We start from the raw sequence: 23,352 nt of genomic DNA, 5'->3' as shown, positions 1-23,352 counted from the left end.
AGGGTTGAGGAAAAGTAAGTGAACTGAGAGAGATCCACCGGGTAAGATCTCCAGATGGGGCATGCAGTGGGAAAGAAAAGGGAAGTCACTGGGAGATGGTGATATTTGCTGAGATGTAGGAAATGTTGGAGCAGAACAGTTTAGGTGGTATGGGGTGTGGTATGGGGGGACGTGTTTCATCCTGGCTGAATCTGCAACTGGAGATGCCCTGAAAGCAGTGGCAGGGGAGTCCCCACACGGGGCTACCCCAAACGATCCTGAAATGGTTGGGATTCTGAAGAAAGTAGCACTAAATGCGAGGGTGATCAGTAAAAAGCATTTATTAGGGACATTTCTCAGTCTCTGAGGGGGCTGTAGTACATCCTCCAGGCAGACAGCGAGACAGGGATGTTCTATCTAGGTATGCCTGCTGCAAGGGGAGTCTGGATATGGAATTTATATGAGATTTTAAGGAATTTGGCTCAGGGTCGGGGCTAGTTTCTTTTCGTGTTTTGGGCAACAATCTAAACACCTTTATCAGTGCCTGGGAATGTTTAAGGCCCCAGCTTGGGCTCAAGCCTACAGGAAAAAACCTTCGGCTGTCTGGGTCATAGAGTGGTCAAGGCATTTGGTATTTGTCAGGAGAGAGAAAAATGTGGGGGAACCTGGGGGACCCCACATGAGATAATGAGTTCACTTATAAAGAGGCTACAAAAAAAAAAAGGCTGTGACGATGTGGGTCTGGAGGAGACCCGGGCTGGAGATTCAAAACTGAGTGACAGATTTACATGGGTCCAGAAGCCTTTGAGGGTGTGGGGGAATGTCAAATGTAGTGGATTAAATGGCGCCCCCCAACCCCACCAAACTGCATTCATGTCCTACTACCTGGATTCTGTGAATGTGACCTTATTTGGAAAAAGGGACCTTACAGATATTATTAAGTTACAGATTAGGGGAGCTATTGTGGTGGTTCCAGGGCCTGCAAGAGTCATCAGCATTCAGGGAGGCTTCAGTGCCAAGCCTGCTTGGATTACCTGGGTAGACCTCCCAATCTGCCCTGGATTACCTGGGTAGACCCTACAGCCAATGACAGTTATTTTGATAAGAAACAGAAGGGCAGATACCGAGGAGAAGGGCAGGTGAAGATGCAGGCAGAGATTCGTGTGATACAGCCACAAGCCAAGGAACTTCTGAGCCACCAGAAGCTGGAAGAGGCAAGGAGGGGTTTGCCCCTAGAGGCTTCAGAGGGAGCACACCCTGGTAACATTTTGATTTTGGACTTCTGGCCTCCAGAACTGTGAGAGAATAAACTTCTATTGACTTAAGCCACCCAATTCGTGGTAATTTGTTGTGGCATCCCCAGGAAATGAATAGATCAGGAGCCCAGATGGAGTCTGAGGGCCTTATGTTAAGCGCTGGGTGAAGTGAGGCCACAAAGGCAGAGGTCAGAAATGGTATCTTCTGGGTGGAGGCAGGTAGAGGAAAAGGAATGTAAAGACAAATGAATGGCCACTTCCTGCAAGGCAGAAAGACCAACGAGACATGATCCTCAGAAGTCCTGCCCCTTCTCAAGGCCTCAGATTTTTAGGAGGATACCTGATCAATGCTGTCGTCCTGAGCTGCCTGGACTCCGTGGAAGTCTTACTCGTACCCTTGGAGACTAAATCCTACAGTGTGGAGCAAGGTATTGAGGAGATATCCATTCATTCGAGGACTTAGCAAATACTTATTGAGCCCAGTTCTGTGGTGGGAAAATGGCAATGGACAAATGTGTGCATAGTTTATGTACTCCCAGACCTCCCAGTCCAGGAGGGGGGAAGATGTTACCCAAGCGATGATTCAATTTTATCAACTGTGGCAAGTGTTATGAAGCACATAGAGACATGAGAAGCTGTTATGGGAGGTTTTTTGTTGTTTCTTTTTTGAGACAGAGTCTTGCTCTTGTCACCCAGGCTAGAGTGCAATGGTGTCATCTTGGCTCACTGTAACTTCTGCCTCCTGGGTTCAAGCGATTCTCCCATCTCAGCCTCCCTAGCAGCTGGGATTAAAGGTACCCGCCATCATGCGCGGCTAATTTTTTTTTTTTTTTTTTTTTTTTTTTTTTTTTTTAGACGGAGTCTCACTCTGTCACCCAGGCTGGAGTATGGTGGCACGATCTCGACTCACTGCAAGCTCCGCCTCCCGGGTTCATGCCATTCTCCTGCCTCAGCCTCTTGAGTGGCTGGGACTACAGGCGCCCACCACCACGCCCGGCTAATTTTTTGTATTTTTAGTAGAAACGGGGTTTCACCATGTTAGCCAGGATGGTCTCGATCTCTTGACCTCGTGATGCGCCTGCCTCAGCCTCCCAAAGTGCTGGGATTACAGGCGTGAGACACTGTGCCCGGCCATGACCAGCTAATTTTTGTATTGTTGTAGAGACAGGGTTTCACCATGTCGGCCATGCTGGTCTCGAACTCCTGACCTTAGGTGATCCGTCCGCCTCAGGCTTCCAAAGTGCTGGGATTACAAGTGTGAGCCACTGTGCCTGGTCTGTTACGGGAGGTTTTGACCTACTCAGGGAAGTAAGGAAAATCTCTCTGCCTCTGAGGGAATCTGAAGGATTTTGAAGGTTTTAATCAGGAGGGGAAAAATTTTTTCTAGACAGAAGGAACAGCATGTACAAAGGTCTGGGGTGGGGAGGGGGAATGGCCAATTAGAGGGACTGGAAGAAGTTCAACGTGGTTACAGAAGTGAGCAGAGGCCAAACCATGTGGAACCTTATAAACCACTTTTCGATGTTTCTCAAGATCAGTGCAATTTCCCATCCGCAAGTAATGGGCTCAGATCTGCATTTTAAGATCATCATGGTTGTAGTGAAGGAGAGATGAGAGGGAACAAAAATGGAGGAGCAGCCAGTTGGGAAAGTGTTGCCATCACTCATGTGAAAAAGATGGAGAGAAGTGGGTGGATTAGCGGGAGATTTAGGGGTAAAATTGAACAGACTTGGGATAAAGGTGAAGAGTCTGGAGATGAGGGAGAGGGAGCTGCCAAGTATGACTCCTAGGCTTCTGGTTAGGTAACTGATGGGAAGTACTTCCTTCAGTATAGCAGTGAAGACAGTATGCGTGGAGGTGGGAGATGTCAGGGAGAACAAGAACTCTGTGTTGGACATGTTGCCATTGAGGTGCTGTGGCCACTCAAGTGGGGATGTACACTGAACAATGAGTTATATGAATTTGGGGTTCAGCAGTAAGGATAAGGGTAAAGAGAGAAATTTGTGTCACCTGTGTGTAAAGAGAAGAGGGAAATGGAAAGCCTAGACTTGAGCTTTGAGGAACACCCAAACTTTACTAATAGGGAGAGGACGCTGAAGAAGCTTGAGCAGAGGTGGCCAGAGAGGATGAGGGGAAACCAAGGGAAATCAGTGTTCCAGGGGGGCAGTGGCCATCGCTGGGTGTCAAACACTGCTCGGGGCCCTGGCAGATGAGGTCTGAAGAGCAGCCCGTTGAATTTAGAGAATGGAGGCTATAGTTTATCGAGACCTGGTTTGGTGCTATTAGGGAGCTAGAAGGCTGACGGCAGGGCCTGAAGAGTGGGAGGGACAGCTCTTTTAGGGCCTGAAGAGTGGGAGAGACGTGAGGATGAGGAGACAGCTCTTTCAAGGAATTTTGCTGTGGTTGAGAACAGAGATACTCAGTGGGGTCGAATGAGGGTTTTGTTCCCATAGCAGAAACTTGAACACATTTATAGGCCAATGGGAAAGATCAAGTTGAGAGCGGATGGTTGAGCCTTCAGGAGAGAAAAGGGATGATCCATGGGACAAGCTCCTGAGAACGGGGAGATGGAAGGAAGCTTCTGTGGATGTAGCAGATGCAGGAGGGTTTCTGTGTGGTTTTAGCCGAGCTCGGGCCGGTGGCTGAGGCAGGCAGGAACAGTGGCTCACTCATGTTTTATGTGTATTTCCGTGTGCGTGCTCTTGCTTTCCCCAGGTCTGGGCCGCCTGCCTGGCCCGTGTGCCATAGGGAATATCCACACTGGGGCCGGGCGGAGGCTGGGCACCTCCCGCTCTGGGCTTGCTCCCTGATGAGATTCTCAGACTGTGTTTCCCCTCATTCATGAGAGGAAGGTTCACAGAGCAGGCGTGGGAACTTGCCTGGCCGCCAGGGCCTCCTCCCGCTCAGGCTGAGGTTTACTGCATCTCTGTCCTTATTGCCTTCTAGACTGGATTGGCTCAACCAGGTGTCCACTCTTTTTGGCCCATGGCATAAAGAAGGGTTTGGGCAACCTAGTGTGCCCCAGGTTGTTACAGCCCCCCCCCCTGGCCACCCCAGCCTTTGATGGGTCCCCTTCTCATGAATCCATCACCCATGCACATGCCACCAGGACTGCCTAAACCAGAGCCTGGGACTCTCTGAATCCCTCTGGGAGCTCGGTCCTGGGAATGGGCCTCCCAATCTTGGTCTCCAGGGGCTGGGCCCCAGGTCTTAGTCTTCCTCAGGGTCTTCTCCACTGGTTTGCCTTCTCTCCTGATACCCAGTTCCTAACCGGGGTGACCCCAGCCTTCTGTAACAGCCTCCCTGTGGTAGTGCTGGGAAGAAGGGGCCCGTGTACCCAGCAGGGTCCCCCAGGCAATGGGCATGAGCGCAGACAAGGAAATCCGTCAGATTCCAGGGACGCTCTCCCTACAGCCCCAGCGCGGGGATCGGGTCGTGGCGACCTTTCCAGGCGCCCAGGGGCTGGGGAGGAGGGCGGGCCAAGGCCCGCAGGTGGGGGGCGCCAAAGCCAGGCGGGCGCGGAGTACGTGCGGCGGGCTGCGGGCGGCATGAAGGGCGCGGGCCGCCAGCTCCGGCTCCAGCTTCACGCTCCGGCTCCCGCTCCCGCGAGGTCGGGTAGCCTGGGCGTTCCCAGGGGTCGCAGAGGACTGCGAACCCCGCCGGAGCCCCGGGAGCTCGGAGCCTGGACGCAGTCGGGCGTGTGGAGCGTGAGGTGGGGACGTGGCGGCGGCTCAAGTGGGCGGAGCCCCAGCCGCTGCCGGAGGCGGAGTCGCCAAGGGAGGAGGCGCCAAGCTGACCGGGCGACGCCGCGGGAGGTTCTGGAAACGCCGGGAGCTGCCAGTGTCCAGGTGAGCGCCCGGCCCGCTCAGCAGCCAGATCAACCCCAGGGCTGGGGCGCGGGCTGGAGGCGCCAGGCGGTGCGTTCTGCCCGCGCGGGGCTGAGAGGGGCCGGGGCCGGGGCCGGGGCCAGGGGTCGCGCCGCTAGCCGCTCGCAAAGCAGTCCGGGCCGCAACAATGCGCCCTCCGCCCTGTTTCTGCACCCGTCTGGGTTCTTGTCTCGCCGCCTGCAAGCCTTCCCGAGCTCAGGGTGGTGAGGTCAGCGGCGCCCTTCGTGCAGTCCCCTCGGCGGTCGGGCGGGCCTGGGAGCTTGGCCGCCCTTCCCTGTCAGGCTCCCGGGAAGTGGCGGCCTGACCCCGGGCTGCTGACTGTTGGGAGCAGGGGTGCGGCGTCCGCCTGGCCCTGAGGGGCCGCTTCATATTGGCTAGGCCCGTTTTGCACCCTCCCAAGGGCTGGGAGTCCGAGGTCTTGTCCTGGCAGGGTCCAGCTTGGAGCCCATTAGATGGGCCATTGGATCAGAAAGTCTTTTTTCCCCCAGACATCCTTGTGGAACCTGCGTTGTTTTTCCTTGGCAGCTGCGGAGACCCGTGATAATTCGTTAACTAATTCAACAAACGGGACCCTTCTGTGTGCCAGAAACCGCAAGCAGTTGCTAACCCAGTGGGACAGGCGGATTGGAAGAGCGGGAAGGTCCTGGCCCAGAGCGGTGTGGTGAGCGCTGTGCTGGAAGGGAATGCGGGCTGTGGGTACTTGCTGGAGGACTGGCTGCCTCTGGCCAGGGGACTTTCCGGAGGAGGTGACCCATGAGCTGGAGTGGTCAGAGGAAGGCTGGCAAAAGGGCACTGTGGACAGAGGAACAGCCTATATGAGTGGGAGCAGAGACCTTGGCCAATGCCATTCCTTATGGCATTGTAGTGGAAGCAAGGTGATGGGGAAGGAACACTGTAGGGGATAGCTGTCCACGGACGCTGTCCACAAGACCCTGGAGTGAGACGACGTGCCTGGTACTGTGCCGTGCATGTGTAAGATGCCCAGTTGGCCCTCGCAGCATGAGCCTGGATCAGGACACTTGCTGCCTCAGGTATTGCTGGGCAGCCCATGTGGGCCCCTGGCCTTTGTGTTTTATTTGACCCTTTAAGATGGTGCAGGAGGATACAAAAAAAATTGGGTGTGGTGGCGTGCGCCTGTAGTCCCAGCTACTCGGGAGGCTGAGGCAGGAGAATCACTTGAGCCTGGGAGGCAGAGGTTGCAGTGAGCTGAGATCGCGCCACTGCACTCCAGCCTGGGCGACAGAGCGAGACTCCATCTCAAAAAAAAAAAAAAGAAAAGAAAAAACAGATGATGCAGGAGAGCATTGGGATCCCTCCCAAGACTGAAACTGTTGTCTTTTGCTGTAGAGTGACACCCGAGATTTGTGCTTCTTGATCTAGACTACCTGGGGCCTCACAGCCTCAGCCCTCTTGTAGGAAATCCTGTCCTAAGAGCAAGGGCTGGGGTTCGTCATTTTGTGACTTGGGGCATTCTTAAGTATCCCAGACTTTGCAGAGATCCATTGTCCACCTAAGAATTTATAGGATGTTTTTGGGATCTGCTGCTTGTTCTCAGCCTATATCTCATCTGACATTAATCGGTTTCATAATTTAGTCTCTGTTAAATGAACTCGTATTTCCTTTGGCTTGTACTTAAACTGCCCCTGAAGTGTCCAAGGTGCAGCCTCTCACTGTGGTTCTGGGCCTCAGGGCCCAGTCTCTCTGTTTGCTTCTCCCCACTCACAGAATGTTTGATCTTTGAATTCTTTTCTTTTAGAGCCTCCTTGTTCTTACACAGCAGAGTGTCCACTGTGTGGCCCAGCCAATGAAGCCACGTAGCAAGGATGGAGTGAGTTGGCTGGGGGCCTCATCCCAAAGATGCTGTCATACTGGATCACCCTAGTTCTTTGAGAGCTTAGCAGGCAGACTTGGTGACAGCTTAGCTGAGACACTGTCTGTGGCATGTGATAGGCCCTTGTATCCTGTCGAAAGCTCTGCATTGGGGTACTCTAGACAGTGCTTACTTAGTCACTGGTTTAGATTGACCCCAGCTGATCTCAGTTCATCCCTTGAGTGCCTCCTGCCTGTTTGGCTTCTGACTAGAGCGTGCCTGGGGCTGGAATGAGGGAGGAGAGAGAAGAGGTGGCTGAGGCACTATTCTTGCCTGTGGGTAGCTCGTACTCTGAGATTGCTGCTTCATATTGGCAGCTGGCCATGTGCCAGGGGAGGAGCCCAGCTGTGAGTGCTCATCAAAGGAAGAGACTACGTGGGTGCAGCTCCGAGGAATGAGTCGGTTGAGGGAATCTAGGGTCTCCTCATTTCCTAAGAAGGCCTCCCTTTTTCACTCTTCCCTCCCACATCCTTGGGAGAGTCTGAGACTGTAAGCAAGGCCTTGGCTGATTTGTGGCCACGCTGGCTGATAGTGTGCAGAGGGCTAGGAGGTGTGTCCCTGGCTCCTGGGGTCTGTCAAGAGTTTACTATTAGGCAGATGGAAGTTGGCAGGAAAAGCTGTGATGCAAGTACGTGCAAGCCCAGCAGAGTGCTGGAGTGAGAGTTAAACTTCGGGAAAGTTGCTCACATCTAACAATTTGGAAGTTCCTTAGGGTAAGACATCAGCCTGTCCTGGAGCAAAGAGGGTTGGAAGGTCCTGTGGTCTGTGGGCTTTGTGCTAGGGACATGGAATGAAGGATAGAAAGACAGTTGTTTTTTTTTTTTCCTCAGAGCAGAGGGGACTGAAAAGTCTGGATGATTTACTGGAGCCCTAGAAGAGAGTTCTTGTTCAGTTGGTGTCATTGCAGGGCAGAGGATTAAGTGTTTGGGTAGAATGCTCTCCAGCTCAGATGGAATCTGTCTGAACCTGGTAAGAGGCCAGCATCTGCTCTGGACCTCTTGGGAAGTGCTTGCTTAGAGTGTGGCCTGTTTTGTACCTGGCACTCTGAGGTCCAGGGTGTAGTGGAGATCCTCAGGCCTGGGTACTTGTAGGAGCCTGGAATGAGCAGGTCAGAGGCATGTAAGTGTGTGAGATCCTAGAGTGTTGGTCCAGTCCTCCGCCTTTTGCTAGAGAACATTGCTTGATGAGCTTTAGAACCAGTGATTGACCAGTTCCAAGGTTATCCCCTGATGATCAATGTACTACATTATACCTGATTCCAGTCTCTCCTGAATTAAATGTTTCAGCTCTTGTGGCGCTCCTGGGATGTGGAGATCGCCCAATTTCTGCCTTGTTTGCATCTTCACTGTTCCCTAGTCTGGACCTTCTTTCTCACCCGGGAATCAGCTGACTTGGGCTGAGCAGCTGGCTTTCTCAGGTCCACTGATGTTTCTCTGCTGCCCTTGGTACTAATGATTGACATAAATTATGCCTAGTGTGGGGCTACCTTCTAACATCTGTCATCACATTCAGTCCTCCAACAGCCCTACGAGATATAGGTCCTAGTATTGTCTCTATTATATACATGGGGAAACTGAGGAATCCTATAACTTGTCCAAGGTCACAAAGCTGGGAAGTGGTATAGAACTGGGGTTTAACTTTTAGTATGTCTGACCCTAGGGCAGGTGTGCCTGTCCATTCGACTGTACTGCCTTGCCCTGAGCTGGACTGGCTGGTTATTTGTGAGTGCTGTCTTGTCTAAGGTAGGAGTGACTGCCCATCTGAACTTAAGGGACCATGGTGCTGTTTTCTGGGTCCATGTTGCGTTCCTCCCTCTGGTGAGATTCAGCCAGGGATGTCATGGACCTGCTTTATGAACCTTTGGTGTAACCCATGATAAAGTCCTTAACCTGGGCAGGCATGCTCTTCCTGGGCAAAGTGTGGCTCCCCTGTTTGGGAGTCCATTGCACTTTAAGGTAACAGATAGATTACTGAGTAGGACTGGATGGCTGCAATATCCAGCAGAGTGTGTTTTGTGTTTGACTTTTGGTTCTGTCATTGATTTGTTGTCAGATGTCAGGTATGCAGGAAACCCTCTCTCAGCCTCAGCTGTTTGTCATTTGTATCTATCTTATATCTGAAATGGAGGTAGTTATCTAGCTTAGGTGGTTTGGGTGAGAATTAGATAATAGAAATGAAAGATTTTTGGAAACAAATAGTGGTTATCTCAGACTAGGTTCCCAGGAAACAGCCTGAGACAGAGCTTAAGTACCTAATGCTTTATTGGAAGGTATAATTGCAGGGCAGCCAAGGTGAGGGAAAAGTGAGGTGCAGGCCTGTGTGATGGCTCAGGCCGTGCGATGGCTCCCGCCTGTAATCTCAGCACTTTGGGAGGCCGAGGTGGGTGGATTGCCTGAGGTCAGGAGTTTGAGACCAGCCCGGCCAATATGGTGAAACCCCGTCTCTACTAAAAATACAAAAATTAGCTGGGCATGGTGGCACACGCCTGTAGTCCAAGCTACTGGGGAGACTGAGGCACGAGAATCCCTTGAACCTGGGAGGTGGAGGTTGCATTGAGCCAAGATTGCGCCACTGTACTCCAGCCTGGGCGACAGAGCGAGACTGTCTCAAAAAAATAAAAGGAAAAAAAGTGAGCTATAAAGGAGGATGGGAGGTGGTGTTTTAGCAAGCTGGCTACCCTGCACAGAGATGTACTCGGTTACCCTATGAGGGCCCTTTGGTAGCCACTGGGGAGACCAGTCTGGTACTTCAACAGTCTGGAGATAGTGAGAGGAGCCAGAGATTCTAGCTTGGGCCTGGATAGTCTACGCCACTGAGCTGAGGCAAAGTAAATACCCTGGGACCTGGGAGATGGGTGAGACCAAGAGGTTGCAAGGTGGGACATAAGAGGCATCCAATATAGTGGTATATGGATTTTATCCTCGAGTGTAGTTCCCTTTTATGAGTTAGTCTCATCCAGACTGCCAAGTCTCTGCCGAGACTGTGACTGAAAACCCAACTTGGGTTTTGCATGTCAGTTTTAACAGCCTTCTCTGCTACTTCATTGTCTAGTTACTGAAGCAAGACTTTGTGGTGGTGTTGACGGTACCCAGGTGGGAAAGTGGAAGTCAATCACTGTTCATGTACTAGATAGAGAATGTATGTGGATAGATACAGATAAACATCTTGGCTTTATTAGGTTCTTGGTGAAGGAGAATATTTTTCACATAAAGTAGTTGTTGAAGATATGAAACCTGGCATGGTGACATGAGGCTGGAGAGGGCAGCAGGGCCTGGTCACACAGTCAAAAGGACCCTTTGGGCTAAAGAGTTTGGACTTTATCCTGATGGCAGTAGAGAGCCAAAGGAGGGCTTTGATAAACCATGCTGGCTACTTTGTAGAGCAGAGGTGGGAGGAAGGCCAGATGAGATGTGGAGAGGCCAGTGTAGTGGGGGCCAGGATGGCTGTACGGGAAGTTAGGGGTGGCTCAGATCAGGGTGATGACTGAGGCTCAGGGAGTAGGGTGCCTCCCATACTTGCCTAGGGTGCCGTGACAGCAGCTTATGGGCCTGAATGAACATCCACATGCTTTAGTGGCAGGGTCTCCTGGAGCCTCTGGATCCTCTTAGGCTGAACACACAGGTCCTTTCAGCTCTGTTATCCTAGAGTTGGGGGTGGTGGGGAGCCATGTCCAGTTAGGTTTTCCCCCTTCATAGAAGGCAGGCAGCTTCTTGTTCAGTGCCAAGCAAGACCAGTTTGTTCTCAGCAAGCTCATGTTCTGTCTCTAGGCTGTTAAATACATTGTTAAAACTCAAGCTGTTGCATTTGGGTTGCAGCTGGGAGCTTGGCAGAGGGTCTGCCTGATGAGGTAAGGAGAGAAGCTAAGGACACTGCTGGTTTGCAGCTGGAAACATCTTTTCATGGCCATTTGGCCAGATTGTCAATGTCTTTTCCAAAGATCAGGCTTGGTGGGACCTCTGGTGTATGTCTTGGAATTGCCCTGTGTTTAGAAACAGTGCCAGTCGCCTGATGGGTGACTCACTGTTGCTGGGATGTTGGCAGGTTTTGCAGGACCTCCCTGTGGGGGTCCAAACACTGGGGCTGGCAGGGCCCCTTTGGAGTCTATTTGAGAAGGACCTGCTTTGTTTTCTTTACATTTTAAGCATATGATAAAATAATTTTAAAAATTGCTATAGAATTTCTTGTAGAAAGAGTAGAGAAACAAATAAGCATAAAAATAAAAAGAAATTATTTCACCAAGATAGAGCCAGACGTATAACTCTTTTTTTGCATCTCTCTGTATACACACATACATTAATTTTTCCGTACCAAAATGGAATTATAGAGTGCATATTATTTGGGGCCCACTTTTCTCACTTAACAGTATGCTTTGATCTCTCCATGTTGGTATATAGTATTCATTCTTAATATACTCCATAAAAACTCATTGTATAGAAGAAATGTAAAATCTTCTATTGTTGTAGTTTCCTAATTTGAACAAGTCTGAGGTGAAGTATTTTTCATTGTGTTCCTGGTATGAGACAGGCATCGTTCTAAACTCTGGGCATGCAGCACAGATAAAACTCAGTATTGGTTTTCTGCTCAAGGCTGGTGTCACTTTGTTTTTCATAAAATGGAGTTTGACATGGTTCGCCTCCAGACATATTCCACTTGGATTTTGAGGGTTTCTGGCAGGGCTTTTGGCAGCACTGGACACTTTGTAGGGGCACTCAGCAGGTACACATACTTTCGCCTACTCTGTCTTAAGCTGTGGGCATAGTTATAAGATGGGATGGGGATTGGCCTTTCCCACATTGTGGGGCACAGTCCCTCTTGGATGCTGCCTCTTCCCAATCTAACCCTAATTAGAGGACTTTTTGTGCAGAGCCTTTTGAGTTAAGGGGCCCAGGCTTGGGAGAAATGGGGTAGGGCTCCAGAGTACCCCTGCCTGAGATGTCAGTGTTGATGTGGTCGTCTGGGAGCTGCTACTTGGAGATGCCCAGCTTTCCAGGCTAGCAGAGTTAGTTATCCACTTTTCCCACCAGAGCAAGACTTTGCAGGCTCTTGGTAGGCAAGTCATCTGTGATTACCTGTGATTCTTTGAGGCTTTGCCCAAACCCCATCTGTAATTCTTTGAGGCTCTGCCTCCAGGCTGAGATTCAAGAATGCGCTCAGTCTAAGCCAGATCGCACATTCCAGAGAAATGACAGCTGGTATTCATGTAATGAAGAAACCTGGCTTTTCACTGAGTGCTGTGAGGTATGAACCATAGATGATAGGAGCAGAATGGTTTGAAAGGAATGGACAGACTTCCTCCCTGGAATTTATCTGGCCTCTAAAAAGGTATGCAACTATAGCTGGAGAGACACCTGGGGAGAGATGCTGGGTTCCCCACTTCCAACCATGTCTGGTTTGGAATCCTGCCTGAGCTCTGTTCTCCCACCACCCCAGCTCTGAGGAGCAGTCAGGTGGTCCCTTTCTGTTCATAGATACATCCTCCCAGCTCTATGTTTTCACTGTCCACTCCCTACATACATACAGAAGGAGCTGAGCCTGAGCCAGTCAAGTGTTTTGAGGAACAAGGAACAGACACTCAATCCCTTAGGTGTAAGGGGCTTGTGCAAGCAAAAGAGAGGCCTTCTGAAATCCTGGGATAGAGAAGACAGTATAGTAAGGCCTTGAAGCAGACCTGTGGCTAGAACCAGGAGGGCCTGGACTCTGCCTCAGGGCTAGCCCAGGCCTACTCACTTTCTCTGGATGACTAGCTGCTCTGACTCCCTAATGGACTGCTCAGCACAATACTCCCTACCCTGCAGCAGGTTCCAGGTTGAAAGATAATTGTCCTGTGTGTCTTGGGACCCCTACACCTAGACTATGACAGGAAGACTGTCAGCTCTGCAGACATTTGGCATAGGCATGAACACATGGGGCCATTCACTTATTCTTTCCTTGTGATAGAGGATCCCATTTGCAGATGGGAGTTGTGGTTGGCCTTCTCTGAGCCTAACCTGGAATCTCAATGGATTAGGATTTCTTCTGAAAGAGTAAGATGAGGAATGGTGGGTGTGTCTAATCAAGTATGGCAGGCAAAAAATTGATGAACTGGCTTTAGCTTAGACTTAGAATTCTGTCAGATAAGGCTTATGTTTTTTTGGGAAGCATTTGTGTTTCCTTTGTTTTGCTTGTTTTCTCTTAGTAGATTTCCATTTGAGCACTCTAGTAGGGTGCTTAAAAGCAGGGCAGGAAGAAGACTGGCAGAGCTGGGGTACAGATGGGTGCTAATCCTCCAGCACAGTCTAGGCTGCATGGCTGAGCTGGGAAGACGACATCTGAAGCTTCTGTTGTGGACTGAGGGTTACTGCCAGTGGGGCTTGTCTCAGGTTGTGCCTATTTCTGGGCCGATGAGAAGACAGTAGCTGGCCCCTTTCCCATGTCAGCAGCCCAGCCTGAGGTTTTGGCCATGTGTAGCATATTCATTTTTGTATCCTGAGTGCCTAGATCAGTGCCTGGCATCTGCAGGTCTTCAGTAAATATTTGTGAATGAATGGTGACGGGCCAGTGAGGACAGTGTCTGCCAAGGAGCCTTACTACAGGAAGAACACTGTCTGCCCAGGAGACTGTCTCCCCTGACTGCTCTTTCTCTGGCAGGTGCAGACTGGGAGGGGTTAGTTTTATTTCTCTTCTGGCTGGCTATCTGTTGTACACCTTAGTTTGGGTGTTGGTACCCTGGAGGATGTTGTGTCAAATTATCTTTCTGTTATTATCTCTCGTGTAACAGTACACGAGAGCAGTACTTGTGGGCAGGTACTTGTTCCCTAGAACCTGGCACTGTCCTGGCATATGTCTTGGAAGATAAGACAGAAACAAACAGCAGTCTGTGAAATAAGAAGGAGTGGGCCAGAATCTTGGACTGATAGACCGATGGAACCAGAGCTGACTATACCCCGCTGTGATTCCACCTTCCCATGGTACAGGTGGTTGCTGGGAGTAGAGAGGATGGGCTTTCTGCCTAGGGCATATGGCTTCCCAGAGCAGCGACCAGAATTGAGCACACATCACTGGCTGCACGCACTTTGTTCTTTCTGCTGTTTATCCTTTTTAGCTTCTGTGTGCTAGGCCAGGATTTTGGTATGTTTGATTATGTGTATCACATGGTATCTGCATATGTGTTCACATGCCTATATCTCTTCACCTAAATTACTTTTTCATTTTGTTGATCCAGTGATTGTCATTGAATGCCTTTCAGACACTTCCCTCTGTGACCATGAAACTCTGGGTGTCTGCATTGCTGATGGCCTGGTTTGGTGTCCTGAGCTGTGTGCAGGCCGAATTCTTCACCTCTATTGGTACGTGCCAACAGGACTGTCGTCTCCCTGACACCTTGGCTCACCTTGGCCACGGATATCTCTGGCTGCAGCCTGTTCTCATTTAGAGTGGGATAGCCTTAATAACTGGTTTTGACCAGTTCTGAGAAGAGTGAAACTGGCAGAGTTGCTATTTTTCCCTATACGATCCCAGTGATCTGGTTGTTCAGGAAGCCAACTGTCTGAATTGGGTCTTTCTCCCTGGGAAGTGCAGGCTGCACTTGGGCTCTCTGGTCTTTTTGACCACCTTGCCCATGGACCAGAGAGTGGTTCTGAGCAGCAAATCCTTTGTATCCTGAGGATCAAGCTTTTCCTATCCTTCTGACCTGAAGTTCAGAGCTTTTTATCCTGTGATGTGCCCCCAGGATATCCATGCCTGAGTGTCACGACCAGCTATGTAACAGTTGGAGAATGAGATTTAGGTCTACTTCTTGAGTGACATCCAGTGCATTTATCTCAAATGTCCCACTGGTGCCTCTGCCTCTTTCTCTCTGAAGTTGGGAGATAGGACCCCATGAGTGCCTAGGCCCCCTTTAACTCCAAGTCCCCATAATCCCCAGAGATCTTACATGTTCTTGTCCCAGGGGACTTGCTTCTGTGCTGGTATTCTGTGCTCCAAGGAAGGAGGCTGGACATCCCTCTTCTGTTTCTCACTGTTGCCTTTCTTCTCTCTCTTGCAGGGCACATGACTGACCTGATTTATGCAGAAAAAGAGCTGGTGCAGTCTCTGAAGGAGTACATCCTTGTGGAGGAAGCCAAGCTTTCCAAGATTAAGAGGTGTCCTAAGTCCCCATACCACCCTTAGTTGGCCCTCCTTCCCTTCTGCCCCCCAAGGAACAAGGAAGCCACTCAGGGTACCTATTAGAGGAAGCCCTTGAGAGGGTGATGTGGGGCTGGCCTGGTTACTTCATGTCAGTCCTTGAGAGGAGCTAAGTGCATGGGCTAAGGAGTCACCGTTTATTTTGTATTTAAGACCTTTTCCCTTAAATTGGGGGTCCCAGCTCTTATCTAGATTAAGGGGCTAGAAGTATCTGTGGGGAGTTACTGTATTCATTTTTCATTGCCTCTTGATGAGAAGGGCCCTAGCACCTGGCACCAGGGAATTCTCACCAGAGAAATTATCACAGGTCAAGACCTATGTGGGTGGACGCATTACTCTTCCTTTTCCTCTGGTTCCACAGCTGGGCCAACAAAATGGAAGCCTTGACTAGCAAGTCAGCTGCTGACGCTGAGGGCTACCTGGCCCACCCTGTGAATGCCTACAAACTGGTGAAGCGGCTAAACACAGACTGGCCTGCGCTAGAGGACCTTGTCCTGCAGGACTCAGCTGCAGGTGAGGGATGGTGAGCAGGTGCTTGAGTGAGCCCATATGTTCGTGTGCTCATGCCTGGGCTGTTGTGTCTGAGCCTGTCTTGGGTCTGGGTGTTGGTGGGCAAGTGCATTATACAAACAGGACCCTGCTGGTCTCATGGCTCTCTCCCTTCTCTGTGGGGACCTGGAAGTTGGCTGTCCTTGGTTTTTAACGTCTAATGATGGTTAGTTCTTTTTTTAGCGTCCTTTTTTTAGTGTCTGTCTTTTCTTATTTTTTGCTAATGACATTTTTCCGATTATACTTTAGTGATACATGTTTATAGAAAAGTTGGAAAACACAAAAACAAGAGAATTATAATTCTTAATCCAATTGCCCAGTGGTGAGCATTATTAAAATTATAGTTTTTCTACCTATGCATATACATTAAAAAAATGGAACTATACATACATACCAGGGCATGCAAACTCAGTTGCTTGAAGGGACAAATGAATTTACAAGTGTCAAGTGGGCTGGATGGTGGGACCAGGGCAAGTTGGGGAGCATAGGTCTCATCTAAATTCATTCCTATTCATATCTTTTACAAACAAAGTGTATCTGATGGTAGATTTGTGACAGAAGAAAAAATTCTTTCTGAATTTCACCATGTTGGCCAGGTGAGCTTCTTTATATGCTATTCAGTGTTCCTCTGCAACGTGGTTTTAATGTCTGGATAGTGATTACCTATCAGATGGTGATAATCTGTCATAATACTGTCAAATGGATCAAGTAATTGGATATGGGATTTTTTTTTGAATTATCAGCACCTTTTTACATATTTCTTGGTGTATACTTCTGATTTTTTTTAAGGGTAAATTCTTAGAAGTCATATTTATAGGTCAGATTGTGAACTTTTTCAAAGCTTTAAACTATACTTGATGCTTTTGTTGTGATAATACTTTTTATGCCCTAATACTTTCCTGTCAATAAGAAGAGATGGTAGGGTGGGCCTGGAGGTGGGCTCTCCTAACTCCTAGCCCTGGGTTTAGTCCTCTGGACTCACTGCCTTTTTTTTTTTTTTTTTTGAGACAGAGTCTCACTCTGTCACCAGGTTGGAGTGCAGTGGCGTAATCTCGGCTCACTGCAACCTCCGCCTCCGGGTTCAAGCAATTCTCCTGCCTCAGCCTCCTGAGTAGCTGGGACTACAGGCACGTGCCACCAAGCCCAGCTAATTTTTTTTTGGTATTTTTAGTACAGACAGGGTTTCACCATGAGTTGGCCAGGATGTTCTCGATCTCTTGACCTCGTGATCCACCCATCTCAGCCTCCCAAAGTGCTAGGATTACAGGCGTGAGACACCATGCCCAGCTGCCTTTTTTTTTTTTTTTTTTTTAAAAGGGACAGAGTCTCACTGTATTAGCTCAGACTGGAGTGCAGTGGCTATTCACAGATGCGATCGTAGCACACTGCAGCCTTGAACTCCTGGCCTCACGTGATCCTCCTGCCTCAGCCTCTTGAGTAGCTGGGACTATAGGCACAGAGCCACTGTACCCAGCTCTTCACTGCCTCTTTTCCCTGAGTTGTGAGTAGTGATTAACTTCAGACTAGCTGTCTCTCTGGCTGAGACATTTTAGCCCATGTGGCCAGACTGGGTTGGGCTTGGGGGCAGGGTGGCCTCTGGAGAGGGATTGGTGAGCTCAGCCAGGCTGGAGCTGTGCCCAGTGAGCTCACTGCCTCCAGAAACCACGTCTGCCTTTCCCAGACTCCCGCCTCTCCGCCTGGGCCTGCAGCTTGGGACAGGCTGTTCTGCCTGCACGGCAGGAGACTAAGCCTACCCAGATGACCTCCCCTCTCCAATCTTGTTCTCCACACCCTACACTCACACCATCATCTGGTTCCTTTGGAAAACCTTATGATTACCTAGAAGGAGTTAGGTCAGGCCCAGAGAATAATTGGTTGTTTTCATCTCTGACTTTTGAGTTCTTGCCCCTGAAATGAATGGGGCATGCTGACAGTGTGGCTTTTCCTGGCAGCATGTTCCCCTACCCCCACCCCACCAGATTCTAAACTCTTTAGAGTCCCTGACCATGTAGCTATGAAGACAAGGAAGGCAGGGTTACAGCTTCTTGGTCCCTGTCCCCAGTTATAGCTGGAAGTGGATGTTTAGGTCTGAAGTCATAGGTGGCAGTGGATATAGCTGCTCTTGGGGAGAAGTTGGGGAAGGAATGGCCTTGTTCCCCTCTCATTTCTCAGCTTAGAGGCAGAATTGAAGGCCCTAAGTCACCCTGGGAAGGCTTGGCTCCCACCTGGAGCCCTGGGATTGTGGGAGGTACACATCTTACTTTACAGCTAGGGCTTGGAGTCCCAGAAAAGCCTCCTTGGAGTACTTCTGTGGTCAAAAGCTCTCCCAGGCTTCAGGCTGTGGTCTTGAGCACCATAACTGGAGAGCCCATGCCCTGAACTCATTGCAGGTCTGAGTGGTGGGAGTACAGAGGAGAATAGGCCCACCATGGTCTCTCAAGGGACTGACCTTGCTGGGCTGGTGCAGCCCCACCTTGGTCCTTGGCCTGTCTAGGTGGTCCCTCAGCTGTCAACCTAGGGGGAGGGGGATGACCTCCAGGACTTTCATCATCACCTTTCTGGATGATAAGTGCCAGTGGTCAGTAATGAGTGGCCAGCTCGGCTTCATTAGTTAACTGTCATTGTCCCTTGGACTCCTCAACTTGAAATGTGGGCTGGAAGTCTGTGTTTACCTGACTGGCCCAATTACCCTGGATCAAGGTTTTTGATGGGATTCATTTTCCACTGAGTGGTTGACAGTTCTTCCCTGAGTCCTCTCCTGTGCTCTTCTCAGTTACCCTCTCTATCCTCTGTTACTTCTGTCTCCACCAGCTCTGACTGAATGCTTTGGAGCCAAGACTTCTAGACTCCTAAATATTAACTAATATGGGGGGCTGTTTCTACTTAGTTCCAAAGAGCAGCACGGGCAGTAGGTACAGTGAGGACTAAGAAAGGAAAAGTCCCCATAGACTAGATCAGGGACAACTTCCTGGTGGAAGGGGCAACAGCCTTTGAGGGAAGGGGCGGGGAAATTTCACTAGCCAGAGACCCTCTCTGTGGCTGCCTCTCTGGTCCCAAGTGGAATTCTGCCCCTGGATCAAGGGTAATCTCTTGTTCTGACTCTCATTTGGAAGGTTTTATCGCCAACCTCTCTGTGCAGCGGCAGTTCTTCCCCACTGATGAGGATGAGATAGGAGCTGCCAAAGCCCTGATGAGACTTCAGGACACATACAGGCTGGACCCAGACACAATTTCCAGAGGGGAACTTCCAGGTAACTCACCACTCCAGGCGTTGCCTGTCCTGCATGTGTCTCTTTAGTGGCAGGACAGGTTGCAGCCACCACCGACTTGTGGCCTCTACCCTCAGGTGCACCTCTGGTGTACCTCTTCGCTCACCATTTTGTGTTGGACTCCCTCTCCCATGACAGGTTTCTCCCTCAGCCACTGCCCTGCCACCTCCTTCCATGTATTAGCCAAGGCCCTCTCCTCTCGTGTCTCAGAGAAAGCCAGAGTTGCTGCTCAGGAACCCCCTCTGCCTCTGTCTCCAGAGCACCGCACAGATCTGCATTCAGACCTGCTTCCTGTCTCCCACCCTCCAATGTCTTTTCATCTAAGACTGATCTGGGCTTAGTGTCCCCCTGTCCTGAGTCTTCTTAGTTACAGTCTCTGCTCCTATACATTCTGTCTCCACCTCTCCGGGTTCTACCCTTGAGCTCACATATAGGCTCTATTCTTGCTCATCTTACACTTGCCTCCCTCAGTATCTGAGACTCTTTTGAGTCTTTGCTGCTGATCCATCTCTTCTTCCATCCTGGTTAGGCTACTGGATAGAGTAATCTATACTCTATCCACTTTCCTGGTTCCCATATACTCCTGAACTCACAGTATCTGGCCTTTTTCCCCCCTGTTCACTGATCCTATTCTTGCAAGGTCATCAGTGGCCACTTGGCTGGTAAACGCAGAGAACAAGGTTCACACATAATGTTCTTTAACTTCACAGCAGCATTTGACAGATGGATTGCCTCATTCTTCGTGATATTCTCTCCTCCTTTGAATTCTGGGATACTGATATCTGCTTCTCTTTTAGCCTCTCTGGTCATTTTCTCTCAAGTGGCCCATCTCCCACTGACTTCCCAGTGTTAGTGTTTATAAGAAGATGTTTTGAGGGCTACTGGAGACCAGTAAACCCAGCGATTCACTGTGTGAGGCCCATGCAGACCCAGCTTATTCCAGCTCCAGAGCCCCAGCTGCCCACTTTAGACTCCATTAGAGAGAGGGCAGTTCAGGGCACCTGCAAGATCTGTTCACCCTGTAGCCTGGAGATTGGTTGCTTGGAGAAGGGAACCACACCCTGGCATTGACCTCTCACATTCACTCAGCAAACCTGTGAGTGTCCTGAATAGGGATATGGAGCAGAAGGGAATTACTCCCTAGGACTCCATCCTTACCTCATCTTCTCTCTGAACACCTTCCCCAGGTGAGCCCCGCCATTTCCATCATGTGAGGTGGATGACATCCAGATCTGTGTTACCTGCCAAGGTTTGTCTCCTGAGCTTCTAACCAGCGTAGACAGATGCCTTTGGGACATCTCTACTTGAATGTTCCATGGACTTCTCGAACTTCATGTGTCCTGAACTGAAATCCTCATCTCCTTGTGAACACTTTACCTTCCCCCTCATCCTTCTATCTCAGCAAAAAGGACCTCCATCCTCTGGCTGCCTAAGCCAGAATCCTAAGGCCTATGGATTCTACCTCCTTCTCTCATGTCTTCTGTACTTATCCCCTGACTCCAGCCTCACAGCCACTTTTTTCTCAATTTGATTATCAAAATACCATCCTGACTTGTCTCCTACTTCCAGCTCACTGCTTAAGACCATCCTCCATATGGTCTTAAGCACACATTTGTTCACATGAGTTCCTGATTACTATGCTTAATTTCCAAGGCTACACCCAAACTCCTCCTGTGTGTGATCTTTGGAGTCCTGTATTGACTCTATTTTCCTGGCTTTCTTGCCCATTGTACTCAGCTTTGCCTATCACTCAGCTCTTTTGTCTCACCCCTCTATAGGAATACCTTTACCCATGTCAGCTGGGCTACTCCATGTCTGATTGCCTATCAGCACTTAGCTCAGCTGTCACTCTCCCAAGTGCTCTCCAGGGAGCAGACATTCGAATTGGCTTCTAGGGAGGATGCTGAGTGCCAGGGAGCCATTCTTAGCATTTTTGGCATCTGGGAGACATGTTGATAATAGCTACTGGTCATTAGCATCCTGGGGATCATAGGAGACATCTTCATATGTCATCTCATTGAATTCTTGGAACAAGCTCTTTAAAATTGATATTATCTTTATTTAGAGATGAGAGGACTGAGACTTAGAGAGATATGGTATCTTGTCTATAGTCACACATTGGTGGGCGCCCTAGTGAGGCCAACACAGACCTAGCTTAGTCCGGCTCCAGAGCCCCAGCTCAGTCAGCTATGTTACTCTGCCCCATCAATGCAGGTTCCTGGGCTTGCAGAGCCAGAGGAGACCTGTGGAGAGGGACAAGGGGCTCCAGGAGCTCCCTCATCCCTGGCCTACCTAGGGACTTCATCTTGTGTTTACTCTCCCCAACTTCCTGTTCCTCGTTATTGGTTCCTGAGCCACCGGGGTGAGCAGACCCTGGTCTCTGAAGCATTTAGCCTACTGTGTAGGGGTTTCATTCTAGGCAGAAAGAGCCTTCTCTGAGTTCTTTTGTGTCAGCCATGCCCCCGTTGCTGTTAATGGGGCTGTGGGGAGTCTTCCTTGCTTTCCAGGGAGAGTCACAGCCCCTACTTCCCCTCCATGGTATCTGCTTTCTCATTATTCTCTGAGGAACCGCACACATAGTCTTTCCCATCTTGAGCCCACCCTAAATCCTGCATCTTTCTATAGCTACTTCTTCATATTGGCTTGAAACTATCTTCATGGTCACTTTCTAGCACTCCCCCTGCAGCAGATGACCTTTGGTCATAAGACCCACTGAGCTGATACTCAGCAAGGTCCCTGCCACTTAACAGCCAAAGCTGGCACTGCAACCTTGGCTCTTGGCCTCCCTTGATGTCTCTCACACCACTCCCGCTCCCTCTGTTTCTCCTGTCTTTAGTTCTTTCTCAAGGTTACTCATTGTCTGTTCTTTCTGGGTAGGTGTTCCCTGGAGCTCTGGGCTCAGCCATCTTCTCCATTCTTTCCTTAGAGTTCCTGCAAGCAATTTTCCTCACCCATGGCTTGGTTGCCACCTAAATTTATATTTTTTATATTCAGCTAATTTTCCCATCCTCCAGACTCATATGGCAAGCTGCCCACCAGACATCTGCTTCTCTGTGGTCCACAGGACTTTCCCATTGTCCTCAACGATGCTTCCTGGTGGGTTTTTGGGGCTCCCCCTAAAAAGGCCCCTTCCCACTTGGGAGACGGGGAATCTGAGGCTAAGAGGTTGGCTGTGAACCCCAGTCCAGGGCAGGGCCATCTGTCTGTGCTCACTGTGTCAGCGGCCCTTTAGGATATGCGGTCTAAATGTCTGATGGGGTTCTGCTTGGTAGTGCCCCCCATCCAGTGGCCCAGGCTTTCCTTGAAGCGGGAATCTCTTTCCCTAACCCAGAGGCTCTTTGGAGCCTGACAATTTACTTCCCCTGCTGTAGGAACCAAGTACCAGGCAGTGCTGAGTGTGGATGACTGCTTTGGGATGGGCCGCTCAGCCTACAATGAAGGGGACTATTATCATACGGTGTTGTGGATGGAGCAGGTGCTAAAGCAGCTTGATGCTGGGGAGGAGGCCACCACAACCAAGTCCCAGGTGCTGGACTACCTCAGCTATGCTGTCTTTCAGTTGGGTGATCTGCACCGTGCCCTGGAGCTCACCCGCCGCCTGCTCTCCCTTGGTAAGGAGATTCTAGGGGAAGGTAAGATGGGAATGGAGAGTAGCAGAGGAACTGCACTGTGCTGGCGTCTACCTGACCCCTCTCCTGGGACTGAGTCAGTTTACCCTGTCACTTGGCCAGTGACTAATGCATTACTGACTTTAGGTCCAATCCAGCTTCTTACTAGCTCCTTACCCACCTCAATCCTGGCCTTAGCTTTGCCCAGTCGCTGATAGATACACTCAGGCCTGTGGCACTTGTGGACCTTTTTAATAAGGACTCTGTATTACGGTGTATCTATCACCATGCAGGACTACACAGGGTGGAACCTTTATTGCATCAGGAGCAACCCAGGAGTCAGAATGTACTTTAGGATTGCTACAGTGACAAACAGTGGCGGTGCTATTAGAGGCCTGAGGTCTAATAGTCGGACTTAATATGGCATTGATAGTGCCTTGTGCTGTTGAACTGAAGAAGGCCAAAAGCACTGTGCCTTTAAAACTCATCTACCTCTTTTTTTTTTTTTTTTTTTTTTTGAGGCGGAGTCTCACTTATCCAGCCTGGAGAGCAGTGGTGTGATCTCAGCTCACTGGAACCTCCGCCTCTGGGGTTCATGAGATTCTCCTGCCTCAGCCTCCCAAGTGGCTGGGATTAGAGAGGCACATGCCCCCATGGTGTATTTTTTTTAGTAGAGATGGGTTTTCACCACGTTGGTCAGGCTGGTCTCGAACTCCTGACCTCACGTGATCCACCCGCCTCAGCCTCCCAAAGTGCTGGATTACAGGTATG

The 23,352-nt window shown here is 50.0% G+C and overlaps 1 protein-coding gene across 24 annotated transcripts in view; it reads left to right on the top strand.

Annotated features, from left to right (window-relative positions):
- Nucleotides 1-5,021: 5,021 nt before the first annotated feature.
- P4HA2 (prolyl 4-hydroxylase subunit alpha 2) overlaps nt 5,022-23,352 on the top strand; it is a 35,128-nt gene continuing 16,797 nt past the window's right edge. For 3 of the 24 annotated variants that reach the window (XM_073994180.1, XM_073994187.1, XM_045394895.2), the window contains exons 1-7: nt 5,022-5,083; nt 5,648-5,783; nt 14,218-14,317; nt 15,016-15,112; nt 15,517-15,668; nt 18,818-18,955; nt 22,345-22,584. In XM_073994180.1, the coding sequence (XP_073850281.1) occupies nt 14,236-14,317; nt 15,016-15,112; nt 15,517-15,668; nt 18,818-18,955; nt 22,345-22,584 (709 nt within the window). In that variant the 5' untranslated portion in view covers nt 5,022-5,083; nt 5,648-5,783; nt 14,218-14,235. Of the gene's footprint in view, nt 5,331-5,610; nt 6,154-6,878; nt 6,951-14,217; nt 14,318-15,015; nt 15,113-15,516; nt 15,669-18,817; nt 18,956-22,344; nt 22,585-23,352 lie in introns of those variants that run through there. The other 21 variants (XM_073994184.1, XM_073994189.1, XM_073994175.1 and 18 more) reach the window with 9 other exon arrangements.

This window comes from Macaca fascicularis, chromosome 6 (assembly GCF_037993035.2).
Source record: "Macaca fascicularis isolate 582-1 chromosome 6, T2T-MFA8v1.1".
Taxonomy (NCBI): domain Eukaryota; kingdom Metazoa; phylum Chordata; class Mammalia; order Primates; family Cercopithecidae; genus Macaca; species Macaca fascicularis.
The sequence above is the reverse complement of the archived record's forward strand: the minus strand, read 5'-3'. Positions and strand labels throughout refer to the sequence as shown.